Here is a 21,426-nt window from a genome sequence, read left to right as displayed (position 1 = left end):
TTATTGTGAAATTTTTTAAATAAGTTCAAAAGTTGTATAAAAATTGCACTATATATAATCAGAAGAAGTAATTTTGCATATTATGCATTAAAAAAGCTATAATTTTTTTACAATTATCAACTAAAATACTGCTGGTAAAAATTCAGATTTTTTAGAAATTATAATACTAATCTATAGAAAATAAGAAGCTTGAATATTTTGCATACATAGTTTTAAAGGGAAAAATTCTACATTACCACAAAATTGTAAACATATTAAACAAAATTACCACATTTCATCACATTTATCATCATACCAAAATTCAATTCCAGCATTAATCCCTATTATAAGCTTCAAAATAAAAAGTTAATTTATTCTCAGTAAGAAGTTCCTTACAGAGATAAATGCAAAGTTTTATTTTCAGCAGTCTATAAATCAAAATTATTTAGTGCACTGCAAATTACACAAACAGACAAAAAAACAAACAAACTTATCAGACAAAAAATATATACATCATAAATTTTTTAAAATAAAATACAATGTAACTCTTTTTAAAATAAAAAAAAGGAAATACATATCTTTTTAGAATAACTAAATTATAATTTAAGACATACTTAAGATGTCTGAACCACTCAAACCAGACTTTTTCATGATGTTCTGGGATAAAACGAAGCTTCCCTTGCTTGACAACCTGATTTTAGAAACAAATTTTACAAATGAGTATTTCTTGGTATTTCCAATAATTTATTTTGACTATGATTTGCTTTAGATAAATTTTCTTAAAAATCAATTTAGAAACTTGCCTGAATTTAGATCAGGTTTCTCAACAGGGAGGAATTCTTCCCTGGGGGGGGGAGATTTTATAGTTTCATGGGAGGAATGCAATCAGCCTTTTATTTAGCTGTTAAGTATTTAGTTTCTGCATATAAAAAAATACTTTTATTCAAAGTTTGGTATTATCAACATTTTCTATATCTTTTATTGTTTAATTTATAGAAAGACATTAAAAAAATAATCTAAATGTATATAAATATACATGTATTTTTTAAGCTTAGGAAAGGAGATTGGAATTACCTTCTAGCAAAGGTAAAAGGGATGCATGGGGCAAAATACGTTGATATCACTGGTCTAGATGAAATAATTTTAATTTGAGAAATCTTATATTTCTATAAAATTAAATAATGCATTAATTTAAATACAAGCTCCATTATTCAGTACATAAGTGTGCACCATAGAATAACACTTAAAACTATTTTCAGGAATCTGGTATAGAATTTCCTCTTATAATTCTTACTTTATCTATTAGATATTAATAATGAATCTGAGAAAAGTATCTAAAATAGCAGATTAAAGTTCCTTTGCAAGAGACACAAATTTTGATATCAAACTTCTACTATAGATAAATTATTTGAAATAGCTACCTTTCCCAGTGTAACTGACATATTTCATACATCTATTCAAATATTTCACTGCCAAATTATTTTGAATTTGCATAGATCTATTAGCTCATAATACTATTTTGATACACCCACACGTATAATTTTTAATACACTGCAGCACTGTGAATACATGTGAATAACATATTCAAAATAAACTGAATAAATAGCAAAGTACATGACATTCATGTTGTGGTTCTTACTGGCCTTTCAAAGAAAATAAAGTTTGAGTGCTTATTAATAATTACATGGTTTATATCACAAACTTGACTAAAGCATGGTGAAGGAATGGGTATTGATACGACTAAGGATAGACACCTGATGGACAGGGCATTTAAATTCTCAGGTGATTATTCAATACTTCCAACCAAATGCAGCACATCATAACAGTGAACACAAAAGGACAATGCCTTTCGTAGCTTGTACTCATGGAACAGCAGACAACTTTCAGGTTAATCAAAGCCTTTCTTAGAAACATTACTAATTAATCATCAGCCAACAAATCGTACTAGTGAATATCCCCCCTCAATCAATTTCTGCAGACACTGATACATATTTGTGCAGTTGTAAATATCCCTACACCTTCAGTTTAACTAAAAACATTCATACTGTATCATAAATAAAATCTGTATTCTGTGAATTCTGCTTCCAGCTGTCTGAGTTCAATTCATGTTCAAAGGAAACTGTACAAGGCAACGGAATCCTCCTATAAAAAAGGCATACCAATATACTGGTACAGGTTGGCGATAATATATGACTGGCTGTCATACCAATGAGCCCTGGTTCAGATCCTAAAGAAGGCATGAATAAGTGTATGGCATCTGTGAGGGGATACTCAAGATACTGGCAAGCTGAAAGTCTTCCTGAATGGTATGGTGTCAGGGTAAGAAGGTGGGAGCCCTTGGACACTTCGCCAGTGTGTACTCCATCAAAACCTTGATGGAACTGCATAGCTATTGCAGTAGGAGTATACCTGTAAGATCTATGGTATCACATCCACTTATATTTGTAGCTTATCTGGAACTTCACTAAAACTGAAGTCTGCCTTGACAAGTTAAATTTATCCAAATACAATTGAGATCCAGCTGTATCTTTTATGCTCTGTGTATTATTTACTCAAAATTGTCGGTTACAGTAATAAAATACCATTCTACATATAGTGCAAAGTTGGTTTGACAGCTATTCAACGAACTTCTTTCTATGTTTCTTGCAATCTCCATACTGTAACACACTTGAACCCAAAAAGCACCTATGAGATATTGCACTAATCACTTGAAATGGTTACATTTTACCTCTATCCAGTATAGTATACATTATAGAATGTTATTTTACATGATGATGTACCTCGATTGTTCATACTAATTAAAATAGCATAAGCTTCCATTAATTACAACATTGAATAGATTACATAGAACAAACATTTGCAATTATTTGCTTACAATTAAAACATTACAATTATTTATAGATATGTGTGCGGCATGGTGCTCATCTAATCAGCGATATTAATTGAAATCACAAGGTGATGCTATCTTCTCATAAGGAGTGTTCTTAAGGACTTATTGTAATATGAAAAATTTATGAGTTTGGCAATTTGGCGGGTGCCAACAGGTTACCATAATTTATAATAAAGAAAGGATTTTGCGAAAATGTAGGTACAGGGATGCAATTTAGGTAGAGAACTGCCAACACATTTTTAAGAAATATGATTAGAATTTAATTTAATCAAGTGATTTAAAAATATCATTACATATATATATCACAATTTACATATTAAAACTTACATATTTTCAATGAAAAACAAATACTTTACATATACACAGATAAACATTTCAAAACATTAGACATGTCACAAGTCAACATACCTCTACAGCCTTCTCACCCATCTGTGTGCAATTTAAGTACCATTGTTCTTTTAATCGAGGTTCAACAATATCCCCAGTTCTGCTACAAAATGGAATACTCATTGCATGGCTTTTTGATTCTTTATACAGATCTTTTGCTTTTAAATCTTTTCTCAATAAATCTCTGACAATTAAGCGGTGTTTACCCTAGAAAAAGAAGATGACAATATACATCTATACACAAATAATACTGAATATATATGACATATTTATACACACAAAAGAAATAGTGAGAAACAGAGATATTATTGTCTAAAGCATGTGAGATTTATGTACTTTTAATGAATGTCTTCACATGGAAATTTCTAGGAAAACAGCCTAATACTTTTTCTTAGTAAAGGGGTTCTCAATTGGGCATAGTTTCAGGGAGGAATACCATCAGCCTTTTATTTAGCTGTTAAGTATTTAGGTTTAGGTTTCAGTTTACCAATATATATATATATAACTATTTTTATTTGAGTTTTGGTATTTACCAACATTTTCTATACTTTTTGCAGTTTAATTTATAAAACATGCTACGTAGAAAATAATCTTAATCTAAATAAATGTATATATATGTAGGACATAATAAAATATGATGATATGATGGCTATGTTAAGAAATAATTGGCAACCTCAAATTTGACTGTTCTAGATTTAAGTTCATCTGTTCTCCCAAATTCGAGATCTTTAAAAAGTACATAACACTGCTTGAAATAAGAACTGAAACCTAAAATTAACAAATCCCATCTTAGCTTTACTTATGCCCTTACCTAATATAAATACTGCTTCACAAGCAATTACGTTGCTTCTTATTCTTAACTTCTTCTGCCATGCAAAATCTCTGCTGCTATGCTTACTTATCAAAGATGATAGCGTATTTTAAAATACATGTACATAAAAATTATCATAATTAATTATGATTAGATAAATACCTTGTTTACAGGGCCGGATTTAGACTTGATAAAGCCCTAAGCTATTTGAGATATGAGCCTTTTATAAGTCTGTTATACTATATTTTAATTTTTTAGGGCCCCCCAAGAAAACAGGTGCCCTAAGCTATAGCTTGTGTAGCTTATACATAAATCCTGCATGGCTTGTCTACCAAAATTATCTGTTGTGTACCAAAATGATCTTGAATTAAAATTTTGTTTAAAAATGGCCACATCTGGAAGTTGGTTTATACATCCATGTTTCTAACTACAGATTTAAAACATCACATATAAATATTCTTTTTCTTTTTTTAAGTTTGGGATCTTCTGGAGTGGGAAAAGAGGTGCATAGAGCAAAAAGGTCTGAGAAAACTGGTTTAGTAAAACCAACATTTCTAATGATTTTACTCACTTAGTTATTAAAAAGTTCCACTATACTATACGCATATACATAAAGCAAAGGTATAACAGAATGACATTCTTGGTACTTTAAGTATAATACATTTTTGCATATCATAACACTAATTAATGAAATTATGTAGTAATTTTATACAACTAAGTTCACTTAAGTTCAACTTAGCTTTTAATTCAAATTTTATATGCAAACTGCCTCAGTGGTATGAATGATTAGTTTGCAAATAAATTCCCTAAAATTTTAATCAATCAACCCAATACAAGCTTTTTATTCTTTTAATTTGATGGATATTTAATGCTATATTATTAAAGCATATGCAGGATTCAAACAAACACAGGATTCAGCTTTTGAATAATTCCAGATTAACTTTAACATTTGAATGAATAACTCCATAACTATAACTTTTAATAACTAACTCAGCTTTAAGATAGCCCAGATATAGGGCTAATTTTTCCAAAAAGGTTTTTTAAACTTTAACTATATATTCCACTTGAAAATATTTTCCTTCAAAATCAGAGGGGAGTACTAGAACAGTGATTGTGCTTCAGTGGACTGCTTTTGTCATCTCTTGACAACACTGTGTGAGAAACAAAAATACGAATATTAAAGGAAAATATAAACTCTTCTAGCCTATATGATGTGCAGGCAAATTACATGAGTCCCGGAAGTGATGCAAGTACCGCGCATGGGCAAATCAGTTAAGTGGCTAAATACACTGACTGCTTGAAGATAAGAATATTACAAATGCATTATATATATATGCCAGTTAGATACCCAGAAATCTAGATCAGCAAATGTAATAATGAATTCAGGTGTGAATGAATATTTGAGATGATTTTTGATTTCTTAACCTTGGTTTCTTGATGTACCATGAGAAAATATTATAATAATAGGTTCTCTGTATGCAGAGTGGATAAGATGAAATTCTCCATAAACTATCCTCTGTTGAGCTGTGAGGAAGAAAACTCAAGTAATAATAGTTACTGTTCCAGGACAATACCTAACTATGTGTTGCTGCTGTACAATAGGCAACTAACCGAAATAGATGGAAAGACCTAGAACAACTACCATATAGCCTGGATTTAACACGATATGTTTTTTGGACATTCTCAATGCTGAAAAAGTAATTGAGCACAAAGATATGTTCACTAAAGGTAGAGATGCTAAAAGGGATACCACAAAACTGTCTGTTTGATGTGTTTGAAGGGTTCATAAAATGCTGTAAGAAATTAATCAGTGTGAAGGATAGTACTCTGAAAAAAAAAAAAAAAAAAAAAAAAAAAAAAAATGTGTGGCCTTCAATGTCATCTCAAAGTAAAATTATCAATCTTAAATATTTTCAATCTATTCGCACATTTAACAGAGGATTACATGAAAATATATGAGAAGTAATTAATTAATGTTAAAATACTCTTAAAACTTTTCAATAAATTCTTATATTTAACTTTAATAGTGGATGTCATGACGTAATGACCACGCATGTGCAGTTCAGCCGAACGAAAATATATGAGAAGTAATTAATTAATGTTAAAATACTCTTAAAACTTTTCAATAAATTCTTATATTTAACTTTAATAGTGGATGTCATGACGTGATGACCACGCATGCGCAGTTCAGCCGAACGGCCTGCAATGCCTCTCTCTCATGAAACTGACTAGAGAAGAGTAGTTAGTAGGTAGTAGCGAAGTAAAGAAGAAAATGTGTTGTATGTCAGCTTAGATGCAAGATACAAAGTGATACTTGTGTGTTAATCGTTTGTACTTATTATTTTTTTATTTGTGTGTTAATAAAGTTTTGTGCCGTTAAAATGGCTGTTTTATGCAACGCACACAATACGATACGTCTACGGTAGGAAGTAAATACATATCCAGAAGCTACACGCCCAAGAAAAAGAAGGCTATGACAGTGGTGTCAGAAGTGGGATATGTCATTCTGCAAATTTCACGGATAAATGCATAAGTGAGTCTTCAGAAAGGTAAGAAATTTGTTCAATTTATTTTGTGGTAAAGTGGAATTCAAGGTTACAAAAATGGCTGAAGAGCTAACGAAATCTAAGAAAGAACGGAAAGTTATGCGTTCAGCCATTACTAAAGTAACAAATGCTATTGAATCATTAATTGCAGCCGGTAACCTTGAAGACCTTGAAGAATCACTGGAAAGTTTAAAAGTAAAAGCTATTTCTTTGAGAGTGTTAGACGAAAAAATTAAAACTTTGACTGATGTTAATGACATTGAAACCGAAATCGAAAGTGCCTTGGAATACGAAGAAAACATTTCGAAATGGAGCTTTAGAGGCACAAAATTATTGAAAGAAAAAAAAATAGCAATAATTCGCTAGTTTCTAATGGTTCTTCTAATGATAGTAACAATTTATCTATTTCTGGTGTCGATAAAAGTTCTGATTATAATGTTAAATTGCCGAAGATTATGATTGATAAATTTTATGGGAATGCTGAAATGTGGCAGACATTTTACAATTCTTTTGACACGGCAATAAATCAAAACGAAAAACTATCTAAAGTAGATAAGTTTAATTACTTGCTTAGCCTGTTAGGCGGTGCAGCTTTAAAAACAATAGAAGGCTTTTCTTTATCTCCAGAAAACTACGACGAAGCTTTTAAAATTCTCAAAGATAGGTATGGTCGAAAAGATCTCCTTATTAATTCTTACATGCATAAACTTTTAAATTTACGGCCTGTCCGAATTTCTAATGACATTAATTCTTTGAGGGAATTATATGATACCTGCAACATACAAGTAAGGTCACTAAATTCGATAGGGGTCAAGACCGAATCGTATGGAAAGTTACTATACCCTTTGTTAATGAAATGCATACCTCAGGATATAACGCTTGATTTTGCTCGTCAAAACGCAGATGAAGAAACTTTTAATGTCGACAACCTCATGAAATTTCTAAAACAAATTGAAAGTCGCGAACGAACTTCATTAAATTTATTTTATTCTAAGAGTCACGCTAATTCTCTTGGAAGGCATTCACAACCAAATGAAAAGCGAAACAACTTCCACACTCGGAATTCATTCAACGGCAACAAATTTGGCGCCAGCTATTCTCCTAATGTAAGCAAAATTGCAGTTGTTCGAACTTTCCCTTGCTTATTTTGCGAAAGCGAAAATCATGCTTCGGAAAAATGCGTTATGTCTCCGAAAGAAAGGAAAAAGAGTTTAAGGGCTTCTAATCGGTGCTTTCTTTGTTTCGAAAGGAATTGTAGAATAAAAAATTGCCCTTCTCAATTAAAATGTTCAAAATGTAATTCTAAGTATCATAATATATTGTTGCATGAAGATAAGGAAAGGGTTGCTAAAGAAGAAATTAAGAATAATTCTAACGCCGTAACTGCAAAGATTTCTTCTAAATATTTTACTGCGAATCAAGAGGTTAAAGAATTAATAGATGACTTGCCAACCGTTAAACTTATATGTGATGGTAAATTAATTAGTGCAGTAGCAGATACAGGCACGCAATTAACCGTTGTTAAGACCGACATTGTACCAGAAAAATACCGTACACCACATGGAAGTGTTATCCTCACGTCAGCTTTCGGACAAGCTTTAAAAGCTCCTCTCATTAACCTACCTTTAGTAATATATTCTGAAAATGATAAATTTATGTCACCTATTTTTATAACATGTGCAATGGTGGATAAGTTATGTAATGATTTACTCTTGTCGTTAAGTGCTTTTAATGAGTTAAGGGGAGATGATAAAAGAAAGTTTAATTTTGAATGTAAAAATGTAAACATTGCTACTGATAGTTTCGGTGAAATGCCTTTTCATGAAACTGAAAATTTTGACGAAATACTTAACCATGTTAGGGAAAACCTAATTAATGAAAAATGTAATGAAACTGTTAAGAAGATAATAGAATGTTGTGCGCTTGTATATGAAGATACAGGTAAGGATGATTCCAAAGGTAGCACAGGACACGATCAATGTGCTTCGGATTCAGAACTGTTTCGAGTGCAACAAATGAATGACCCATCTTTAAAAACATGCTGGCAAAATGTTAAGAACGGAAGTAATAACTTTATTGTTATTGACAACTTCTTGTATCATAAAGATAAAGTTCTAAGAGAAAGAGTTTACCAGTTAGTCGTTCCTAAAGAAAGAAGAAAACAAATTTTGGACTTAGCTCATTCTAGCTTATGGGGAAGCCACCTGCGAACCAAGAAGACAGCCGAACGTTTGAGATATTCGTTCTATTGGCCGGAAATCAAGAAAGATGTAAATGAATACTGCAGTGCTTGTACTTCTTGTCAACTTCAAGCGAAAAAGCGTCCCTTTGATGAAGTTCCGATTACGCCAGTAACACGTCCTAAAGAACCATTCCAGGTAATTAATGTGGATATCCTAGGACCTGTAGAGCCAAGCTGTAGAGGTTACAAATATGTTCTGTGTGCTGTTGATCAATGTACAAGGTGGCCCGAAGCGGTGCCATTGAAGAATTTGAATGCCAAAGCAACATGCGATGCATTGTTGCAAATCTTTTCACACACAGGAATTCCTCAAATTATTGCTTCAGATCAAGGAATTAATTTTACTGCTTCGTTGACCCAAGAGTTTTTGAAAAGGATCGGATCGTCCCCAAGGTTCTCGACTCCTTATCATCCAAGTTCAAATGGCCTGGTAGAAAGATTTAATGCTGTTTTAAAGGGAATGATACATCATACCGTTAGAGAACATTCGAAAGATTGGGAGAAACATCTACCGTATTTACTTTGGGCCTACCGAGAAGTTCCTAATGCTACGACTGGTGTTAGTCCGTTCCAAATGCTTTATGGAAGATGTCCTAATGGCCCGTTGTCTATTTTGAAATCGTCATGGACTAATGAAACTCTTGTTCCTCATGGACAGTCAAGTTCAGTTACCGATTATCTGAATAATTTGAAGACGAAATTGGAAAAAGCTGCTGAATACGGAGGACTTACAGATGTTGGAAAGCAACAAGCTTATGCATTCTACCGTAACCGAAAGACTCGTCATAAAGAATTCAAGGAAGGTGACAGGGTTATAGTTTTAATCCCTGATAGCCAAAACAAAGTTTATGCCAGATGGACGGGACCTGCTACTATCATCAAAAAGCATACTGATTATAGTTACATAGTACAAATGCCTGACAATTCATCGAAGCACGTTCACGCAAACAAGATACGAGAGTTCAATACCGCTGTGAATAATGTCGGTGTGATATATGATACAGATACTGATTTCGGCAAAGTTGAAAACGTTCCAAGAATGATTCCACGGAAAGCAAAAGAACACTATTCTAATGAGGAATGTGATTTTACACACCTTGAACCGCATAAGAAGAAAGAACTTATGGAGATTTTAAGAAGGCATAAGAACCTAAGAACTGGTATTCCGAAAATCGCCAATGTGGGAAAACACAGCATCAGACTGAAACCTGGAAGTATGCCAAGAAAGCAGAAACCGTATCGAATACCTGAAGTTCTAAGAAATGAAGTTGATCGTCAAATAGATAAGCTTTTACAGCTAAAGCTAATCGTTGAATCAGAAAGTGAATATGTGCATCCAGTAATTTATGCGTTAACAAAATGGAATGGTAACATTATGTGTAGACTAAAAGACTATGCTGAGTTTATTGATGACGTGACTTAAAATGACATGATTATATTTCCAAGTGAGTGAAACATGACTGACGTTATGAACTATGAACTATAAGACATTTTGACTGTTTAGTTTGATTTTTTTTTTAGCTAAAATGCTAATTTTTTTTTTCTAACGTTAGGTAATGTGTTTAAAGATTTAGCCAGGGTTTGCTAAAGTATTATGTTTAATGTTAATGATTGATTTGTATTGTCTCGTTTATATGATAACTGCTTATATGATTATGATTATGTGAAGGATTTAAGTTTGAAAAGTTAATTGAATGTTACATCCTTTTAAATGAATAGGATTACTGAATTTATGTTGAAGTAATTTTAATTTAAAATGGTAAGAATTAGTTAATTAAGTTCGAAAATTTTGTGGATGTTATTTTATTTTGTTTCAAGAAATGTTTATATATGTGGATTTGACAGGTTATTGAAAGACGCAATCAAATCTTTTCGAGGGGAGGTGTCATGACGTGATGACCACGCATGCGCAGTTCAGCCGAACGGCCTGCAACGCCTCTCTCTCATGAAACTGACTAGAGAAGAGTAGTTAATAGGTAGTAGCGAAGTAAAGAAAAACATGTGTTGTATGTCAGCTTAGATGCAAGATACGAAGTGATACTTGTGTGTTAATCGTTTGTACTTATTATTTTTTATTTGTGTGTTAATAAAGTTTTGTGCCGTTAAAATGGCTGTTTTATGCAACGCACGCAATACGATACGTCTACGGTAGGAAGTAAATACATATCCAGAAGTTACACGCCCAAGAAAAAGAAGGCTATGACAGTGGACTACATGAAAGAAGTAAAAAATTTTATATTAAAAAAGAGTATTACTTTAAAGTTCTCTACATCTTGATTAATAGTTCCATCATCAGATAATATATTTAAGATCTTTAACTTATGTTTTTCAGCAAGTTCAAAGTCATGGAAATCGTGGCCTGGAGTAATCTTCATAATACCTAGAATAAAAAAAAATTACAAAATCTAAAAAATACAAAAATAGTCTTAGCTGAAGGAATTACAAAACTCAAACATTTAATGAAATCTAAAACTGATTCAGATAATTTTCATATTTAATTGTAGCCATTACCTGTTCCAAAATTTTTGTTTATGCTCTTATCAGATATAATTGGTAAGCTATCCTCTGTATAAGGATGCTTAACAGATTTGCCGATCAGATGAGAATATCTTGTGTCTTCTGGATTCACTGCTAATGCTGAATCTCCAAGCATTGTTTCTAAGCGTGTGGTTGCGACTAAAATTTTTTCATCTAAAATACGAGTAACATGAAACATGATAATTACAGCCAAAATACAACATACATAATTTTTTTATATATTTTTAAATCACCGTATGATATTTCCAATTGATTAAAACATTCCACGCAGAACTTTAGTTAATGATAACAGTAAAATTTATTTGTAATGACTGAAAATAAACAAAAGATAATTTTAGCTAGCAATCATAATGTCATAACAGATATAATAAGCCTACAAAGATATGATTTTTAATACAAGTTAAAAGCATGTAAACAGAGCATTAATCAATTAAGAATGGTGTGAAATCTCCCATGGCAGCTATTACTTGTAGAGAAACATATCTGAAAGTAACTATAGTCTGTTCCCTTAAAATAAACACTTCAAGGCCATTACCAGCCTTTTCTGCATGTGTGATGAGAATACACATATCTCAGAAGTATGAAAAATACATCTTAAAGTATTTTTATATTATATGTTAAGTCATACGCTGTATAAATTATGCGGATAATACAATTTTTATGAAATAAACTTAATAAGATATATTTTGCTCTTTGTCAGTTCCTTTCAAAATATTCTAAAAACTTGTATTATCATGATTGCAAAAGATACCATGTAGTTGCCAAAGAGAAAAAAAAAACATTATAATTAAAAACTAAATACTAGGTTAGATGTTAATCATCTGCCAAGATGAGACGAATATCTTTAGAGAAATAACGTATTATAACATCATTTGCAATAATTTTCCATTGGGCAGGGTATACTTTGCAAATGGAATAATAATAGCCCCAGCATTAATTTGTATATTCTCCTTCTTCAATGCAGTCACAGAACAAACTCCTCTAAATTTTAAAATGGGTTTATCCATGGTCTGATTGTTTTCATCTTACTAACAAAGACACACACTTGCAAACTACCTGTGAAAGTCATGCCAGCCATTTTCCTTCTAACTGTTGAATTTTATGAAAGCCTAATACAAGAACTGACTAATCACAGTGAAGCAAACACAAACTGACATTCAGTCTACAATTTTGCTGAATCACCTGCACATTCATCTCCTCTAATTATTTATGGATTAAAGAGGTCCAACAGCACAACAGTAAAAACATGCAAATCGCAAGTTACAGAGAAAGAGAAATCAAGAAAGCTATCTCAGTAGGTTTTGCAATGTTAGTATTACTATGTATTCTCATTGCAATGCAGATTTCTTTTAAAGAAATAATATTATGATAGTTACATGTAGATAATCAATAACAACTTTTCACTTTTTATGTTCTTAATAACTGCATCTTTTGAAAGTTAAAATTATTTGCATAATTTTCCCTTCTTGATTTTCGGACAATAAAATATGTTTTTATGAAAAGCATTGTAAATTAAGTGCTGTTGTTTTATTTTTCCTTTCATTTTGAATAAAATAAGTTTGAGGGCTCTAAAATGACATTTTTCATTACACTCCAGCTCATTTACAGCTGGTTGAGATAATTTAATAGCTGTTGAATGGGGAGAAGAACAGCTCAATATGGCCGATAAAACAGTAGTAGATTGGAACAATCTCCGGAGGGAAGTTTGAACTTATACCATTCTAAACAAAGCTTGAATACTTTCGCAACAATGGCTATTTGGTAAATTGTGCAAAGACTGACAAATATTTTATTGTAAGGGTTGCAGATAGAATTGCAACTCATAATTCTGCAGGAACAAATGATGCAACTTTGGTGGGATCTCCACGAAATTTATGGTTCAGTAATGACCAAATTTTGCAGTTGACAGATAACATGTATTTATCGTTTTCTATGACTCTATTATGAATATGAATACACTACTACATGTTATTAAACACTTTATGATTATAGTGATGATTTATTAACCCATGACTTAAGCTATCATGAGACAAGTGTGTCAGCTGCATTTACTTTACTACTCTGTAGCAATCATATCACCATTGTTTTATTATTAATACATAAATCTTTGTAAATAAAAATTAATTTTTGCATGTTCTTTTCATTTTTTTCATTTCTAGTGTTAGTATGTGACATCTAGAATGTTTCATATCCTAAAAGATGCTATTCTAGAAGAAATAATTAATTTTGAAAGAGACATGAAGATAACAATGAAGTCACTGGAAATATTCTCTTAAAACAAAACAGAAACCTGGATGAATGAAATGATGGTAGCATATATGATCAAAATTCAAACAAGTGATTTTAAAGATGCAAGAAAATGCACAGTACATTTCATGCAGGAAAGAAATAATTATAGTCTAAATCTTTTGCCTCAGATATATGTGCTAAATTCGATATTCCCCAATCCAATTCAATGAAAGATGAGCAAAACATATACATTCATACAAAAGAAATATTACTCATATTAAAATTCAAGCACACATCTTTATTGTTACTGGAATACCTCATATACAGCAAAAAAAAAAAAGCAACTGTTCAAGAGATATAAAAAGCATAATTGTCTTATAAAGGTTTTAGTACCATGGAAGATACTAGTACATGCCTGCGCTAACTTAGAGCTGGATTAAAATTTTTAGAGGTCCTAACAATTAAAAGATTTTTGGTACCTCCATATTAATTTACAACATAATGCCTGTTTTTTTCCCTACTCCTTTTTTCTTGATCTTGCTCTTTAGCTGAAACATGTTCCATAGTAAAAGTTAAAATGGGAAATTCTTATGGTGCCCCTTGTTCATGAATCCCTAAGCACATTTTTGTGGTGCCCCCTTTCCTCAATGCCGTAAGTGCACGTTTATTTTGTTTAATAGTTAATCTAGTTCTGCACTCACTTCTCATTTTCTCATCACAAATATTTTGCAAGAAACCATATACCATTATTTTCCATTGAATGGATCTCACACTGAAGACAAAATTTTTTTATATATGTCTTTTTATAGCTACAACAATGATATATTAATTTTTATCTGAATACCAAAGTATTCAAAAATTCCATTTGCATGGTATTAAAAACCACTGTAATAAATATGTTAGTTATTAAAATGCAACTAAAGTAATATAAATTAATTTTCAAAATATTTATTTTAAGCTATACTACAACATGTACTTAATACCTCTTAATATGATAAGTCTTTAAATAAAATATTTTTAATAACAATGCTTTAATAACAATTTTTCACATATAACACTGAATATCTCATACAGAAATCTTACCAGAATCCAATACTGGATAATAAAAGAAGTCTAATAAACCTAAAACAACAGGTTCACTTAAGCCTGGAATTCGTTTTATTGTTCTGCCAGGAACTTCCAAGTGATCAACCTATATATTGAAAACAGTCAAAAATTTCCCCAAAATCGCATAAAAATAATTTAGCATACAAAAAGAAGAAAAAGAGCAGAGAGAAGAAAAAGAATATAAAAAATTATATCATTTGGCCATCCCATAAATAATGTCATTTTTTAGATAAGCTAGGCTCTAACAAGTTATTATCATGGACGCATACCTGCCACTGAGCACAGACAGTCTTATTGGCAAGCACACAGTTGCTAATTTGATACTTTAATCACCTCTCATGAAAATGGCAGTCAAAGAAGAGCACATCAAGTATGTGCTTCATGAATATTTAAAAAAAGGCAATAATGTAGCAAATGTTTTAAAAACTTTGGAGACAGTGCAAAATGATAAAGGTGTTTTGAATATTCACAAATGTAAACTGTGATTTTGTACATTTCAACAAGCCATCCTTAACTTGAAGATGCTAGTTGCTGTGAGTGCCCTTGTCTTTTGATAGTGTTATGTTGAAAGCTGCAGTTGAAAGAAATTCTTATGCAATAATGAAGAGTTGGTAGAAAAAAGTTAATTCATTATCATCAACTCATTGGAAGAAACTCGGATCATGTCTAAGCTTGGCAGTGAATTTCATATAAAGAATGAAAATTTCATATAAAGTCAAAGAAAATGTGCGAATATGTTCATTCATGTGAAAAAAATTTGCTCTAGAACTGTCTGTTACTGGCAATAAGAAGTGACTGGTGGTTCTAAGTCTGCAAAATTTCACTGATGGAAAACAATTCAGTTCCCATGAGACAACTAAAATATACCTTTAAGAACTTTTTTCTCCAGTAAGCCATATGACTGTTTACAAATGGCATTAAAAAAACATTACAGCACTGAAAAAAATGTTATTGATTCAAATGAAGAATGTACAGTTACCATTCTGTTAACAGGGCACTAGTTGGGAAATGTGTACCAGTGCACCAAATGTGGCAGGCTGTTTATATTATGTTATGAATACATATACAATGACTCCTAGCAAATAGGTTGGAAAAACAAACATCAATCCAGGAATTTCCTCTCCTAGATTTTCAGTTGCTTAAGTGCATGAATTGGCAGTTGCTGGATATGAACACTTGCAAGTTAACATTGGATACAACATTATCAATCCTCATACAGGAAACCACATGCAAAATGGCAAAATAAATATCAGGATAGCACTGGCCACCACCATCTAGATTTCTGTATCACTGAATTCCTATACTGGAGACTGTATGAAAAGATGAAAATATTTTGTAGTTGTAGTTCTACTTCTGCCTCCTGTGTAATTTGAAATTAATGTCATAAAACATTACATATTTTGTATTGCTCTTTTATTTTGATTTATTCTGGATTAAAAAAAAAAAAAACATTCTTTTCTTAAAGCTTTATGTAGACTTAGTGTTTCTGACATCTAGATAGATTTTGAGCCAACACTTATGTTTGGCATTAAATGATGCTTTGTTAACAGAAAAATGCCCATTCTTTTATTTCTTCAACACATTCTTCAAAAGATGACATTTATAATGGCATGACCTAATACTTATATCTACTACTAAATTCCAATAGTTGAATTAAACTATATATTACATGCATATATGTTTAAATTTTACAGATTTGTGACCATTTCGTTTATTTTATTACATTAAAAATATCTTAATTTTCAAAAATCAGCCTTTAAATATTTTATGAAATATTTATAGATTGGTTTTTGAATTATAATTTATAAAAGTGATAAAAACTGAAAATGCAATGTAATATTGAAAAATAAAGTTACTTTACTAAATCACTAATGATTAATAAATGTATGATACAATTTTATTTAACAGTGACAGTTGATTTTGCAAAAATAAGTAAGAACACAAATTTGTTTTTCTATCCTTTAATGTTATTACCACAAAAATGAAACCTTGTTACATATGTATTTATTGTAATAAACTTACTTCAATGTCTGAGATAACAGATCTTATTTCACTGGACCAATTAACCAATTTTTCCTTTCTATAAATCAGATTCTTTTCATACAGTTCAATGAACACTTTCTTTACAGCTTTTGAAGCATTCTTGAAATAAAAATTAATTAAATTTAGAAAGATTAAACATACAATATTAACAGTATGCATTTTTAATGTTAAAGATGAGATCATAATGAAGTTAATTATTTTCATATTCGCATTAAACAAAATTACACTTAAAATGTGCATGATGGTTAAGCATAACCATTTCTACAAACAATATATCATTAAAATCAACTTATGTTTCTTACATTCCAAATCATAAAATATATATATATCAGATCTGCTAAGCTAAAGTTTAGGTAATTTTATTCAAGAAATACATCAATTTTACCTCTTGGCTAAAGACACAAAAAGAATGAAGTACATAGAATTCTATATCAGTTAAAATAAATCACAACCCTAAAAAGAGAACTTAAGGACAATTACTAATAAGCCAAATATCTTATGATCAGCCACACTCACATAATCTATGGCTCATTGTATATATTAAAAAATATTTTTGAGTTTTATTATAAAAATTAGCCTGACACAGATGCAAATAGTATACAGAAAATGAGTACATATTATTTATTGCTCAATTGACAGTAGAATGCCATTATACATTTGTATGATTAAAATTCCAAACTGCTTCAATTAAAAATAATATTATTTATCATTTTTAATTGAAGCAGTTTATTTATTCATTATTTTTAATTGAAGCAGTTTATTTATTCATTATTTTTAATTGAAGCAGTTTAATTTATTTTTGTGTGGTCCACCACAAATATATTATTAAGTATGCTGCAAATAAAAATGTCTGCATACTATATTCTTAATCTTATTTTGAATTGGATAAAGTAGTCTAAGTTTTTTCGTTATCCAATATGACAAGAAAGATAGGTTATCTTAGAAAATATATCAAAACTGAATGATGAATTAAAAAAAAAAAAAAAAAAAAACTAATTGACACTGTCAGATCTACTGAAAGAAATGAAATATATATGTATATAATTTTAAAATTAAATCAATAATTATAGTCAATTATAATCAATAATAATAATAAATTTTAAAATAAGTAATATCAAGATTCAATAGCGATTATTATTACAAGCAGTTATTAAATTTGTTTGTTCTTTTCCATTTCGTCCTAAGTGCTTGGCAATGTCATTGGCCTGTCTGAAGCATTAGCCCAAATATTTACAGATGATGGGTTCTTTAAATGAAGAACCATTTCAGCTGAGCAGGAATCACCAAGTTTACATTTTTTCATAAGGTACAAACTGGAGATTTGGATAAAATGTATTTTTAGCAGATATCGATTTGGCTGCAGCCACTCTGCATTTATCAAATAATAGCCACCTTATCCTCAGTTCAGAACCTTTACATTTACAGTCTGCAATGTGCATGAACTTTTGACACAGAAACAGAGTGCTAAGAGTTTGGTCAAAGACTACATGAGATTCTTGCTATTCTGAAAAAGATGAAAAAGGAAGATAATTTTATCACCTAAATGTCTTATCTTATAACAACCAATCTTTTTCTCAACATGCATACGGTTACAATACAGATTCAATAACCTTTATGAAGAATGTCTTGTACACAAACTAAAGAATGCAAAACTGTAATTCAGAGAAGAGAATTTAGAGAACAGTTACACTCAAGCAAAATAAAACAATAAGGATAAACAAATTTCATTCCCTAAAAGAAGAATCAGTTGTAAAAGTGCAAGCTCCTAAGATTCTCTATTTTCTCTTTCCTGGAATATCAAAATAGCCTTTGTTTAGAAAGCAGTGAAAACTGGGAATGAAGATAAAATAAAAATAACATAAAGGTGTTTTCTTTTCTGTAAAGAACGTGAAGCAAGGGTGGAATGTGGATTCTAACATTTTGATCATGGATGATTTTAATGGTTAGTAACTTTTTTATTAAAAATTAGAAAACTTCTGAGGAAATATACAAAATACAAAAATTTTCAATCAAAGATATCCATAAATTTCATCACAACCAGTTTTCATACTTTTGAAAATTTGCTATAACAGTATAAAATCACATTACGTGTATAGGAAACTGGACAAGACTAAAAGATTATTTTTCACATCTGGGGTTCATTACAGCAGGGTTCGACGTATCAAAAAATAGTATACAAAAATGCATACCATTTTCTGATATATGTAGTTGGTAATCACACTGATATTCTTACTTCCCATTCTGTTGCTGCTCATAACAATCACAGAGTTTATGAATGAAATTGCTAAATTAGAAGAATATTTAACAGCAATTCATGTTTTCAACAACATCATTATTAAATTTATACAAAGTGGTAAAAGAAAGAAAAGAGTCATACAGCAGCAATGAAGAGTGAAAAGGCAGCATTTTGAATACATCACAATAGCATTTTGAATACATCACAATATATGGACATGCATATACGTGTTCACAAACTTGCCAGCCAGAGCACAGCTCATTCTTTTATTGTGAAATATTATAAGGCTCCCAAAGCATAAATGGTTGACTAACTTAGTAGCCTTCTTCTTACTTCCAGTTAACCTTGAAAGTTTCCTTACTAACCATACAGCAATATAGTACTTTAATGATATTCTAAGATTTGTTGTTCTGCTCTTCTTAACAAAGCTTTTTCCCATCCACTACATACAAAATAGCTGTCTCAGTATGCAGCTGTAATTTCAGCATCCTTCTAGGCCAATATCTTTCTCACTGAGAGAAAATGCTGTCTACACTTATCTTAGAATTTTGACAAACTGATTAGTCAGTTTGACTATATCTAGTACTTTATGTTTAACATGTCTTTATGTGAAATGCATCTAATCCTGATGTGGCAATACAGTGAACTAATTTCTCTAACAACTGCAGTTGTTTTGTTCAAAATACAGTAGCAAAACTCTAAAATGTTTACAATTTCCTTTGTTCTTCCTGTACATTACATAAATTAATTTTTATCATGATAAAGCCGCCCATTTAGGATTTTTTATAAATTCAAAATATGTTGGTAATTTCCGATCATCCACATTTCTATGAAAAAGTAATGATGAGGCAATGTACTAAGTCAGCACAAAGTATTTATGTGGCAACCCAAAATGTTACCAAAAAGCATTTATGTGACAACCTAAGTATGTACATAGCACACATATATGTTTGAGTACACATGGATTTGCTTTTTTGAAATTCTACAGTCATTCTTCTCATTAGCATTGCTTTTTGCACTGAGTACACTGTTTTTCCTGTAACAAATCCTAAAGAAACTGCAGAGTTTGCCTTTATTATTTTCATTATGTTGGAGAGTTTCATTGAAGTGCTTGAAATTTTAACTGTTCTTGAGTGATCATGTTCTGGCTGGTGTGCAGTGCCAAGGTTGTGCACAATATTGAGTTTGTGCAATTTTCTGCTCTTTTCTGCGAAAACAGATCGTTGCCTACATGGGGAGAACAACACCACAAAAAAAATTAGAGGAGGATTTCCTGGAAAAAGTAAGTGTTTGATTTTTTAACTGCCCTTTTTTTTAATACAGCTGCCTATTTTTTTACATTTGTAAAAAATTATGCAGCTCTGTATGCATAAATGAAATAAATATAAAGATGCCCAAACAAAAGTTTTCATCCAAATCAGCATCAAGTTCATGATTTTTCAGTGCGGATGAGAATACTTAGAAAGTGGTCGCAGACACTTAGCCGACAAGACAACCAACACTATTTAGCTGATATGGACACTTAGCCAACATGTATGCTTAGCCAACAGGACATTTAGCTGACACAGACAGTTAGCCGAAAAGACATTTAGCTGACAAGGACACTTAGCTGACAGGACATTTGGCCAATACAGACAGTTAGCCAACAAGACATTTAGCCAACAAAGACACTTAGCCGACAGGACATTTTGCTGACACAAATAGTTAGTCGACAGGACATTAAGACGAGAATGAGTCTCGCTCTTCCCAATGCTTTCAGATTCAATACTTTTACATTTCATTACTACTTTGCTCGAAGTCGTTTTGCTCCTCCCACTAATGAAATTTCCTTTCCCTACCAGGAAGCAGAGTGATTCGCCCTACTCCTCGTGACACTGGAATTACTTTTTTTTTCCCCAAAATTCTATTTACACCCTCAGAATGCTATTTACACGTTAGGCATCGTATATTTATCAATCTGGGTAAGGGCTCTAGCGCAGTGGCCTTTGTCACCAAGCCCATGGACTGTGCTGTTAATAAGGAAAAGGATGACAAAAATCTCACACCCGCTCCGGAGCCTAAGACTGAACTCAGGAACAAAAAACTTCCCCGATTTTCTGCCCAAGACCGGAGGTGAAATGGAGCAATTTAGGAGGTCTTTTCGCCAAAAGCAGTGTAAAGAATTATGTAGGAGCTCTGACTAGGGATAAAATAACCTTAATTTTCAATTCTTCACATCATAGAGATAGAGCCCTTGCCGTTCTAATGAAATATGAGGTGCAGCTCAGCACATTCCGACCAAAGAAAGCTACTCCACTCAAATTAGTGATTCGTGGTTTGTTGGATGATTCACCTGTGGATGACATCAAGGTGGAGCTAAACAAAGATGGGTTTCCTGTTATCAGTGTATCGCAGTTCACCAGAACTCCCAGTTTTCTT

At 31.4% G+C, this 21,426-nt stretch overlaps 1 protein-coding gene across 1 annotated transcript in view; it reads right to left on the bottom strand.

Moving 5' to 3' along the window:
* LOC118190118 (valine--tRNA ligase-like) overlaps positions 1-21,426 on the bottom strand; it is a 118,431-nt gene that overhangs the window by 70,460 nt on the left and 26,545 nt on the right. Inside the window, exons 7-12 of the mRNA XM_085822020.1 lie at positions 16,752-16,871; positions 14,706-14,814; positions 11,367-11,546; positions 11,111-11,235; positions 3,278-3,463; positions 594-670 (exon numbers count right to left, since the gene is read on the bottom strand). Of these exons, the coding sequence (XP_085678146.1) occupies positions 594-670; positions 3,278-3,463; positions 11,111-11,235; positions 11,367-11,546; positions 14,706-14,814; positions 16,752-16,871 (797 nt within the window). The remainder of the gene's footprint in view (positions 1-593; positions 671-3,277; positions 3,464-11,110; positions 11,236-11,366; positions 11,547-14,705; positions 14,815-16,751; positions 16,872-21,426) is intronic.

The sequence above is a fragment of the Stegodyphus dumicola genome, chromosome 8 (assembly GCF_044657685.1).
Source record: "Stegodyphus dumicola isolate Sdum_Otavi_A_Nest chromosome 8, ASM4465768v1".
NCBI classification, from domain to species: domain Eukaryota; kingdom Metazoa; phylum Arthropoda; class Arachnida; order Araneae; family Eresidae; genus Stegodyphus; species Stegodyphus dumicola.
Note: the sequence above shows the minus strand (reverse complement) of the source record. Positions and strands in the feature narration are given on the sequence as shown.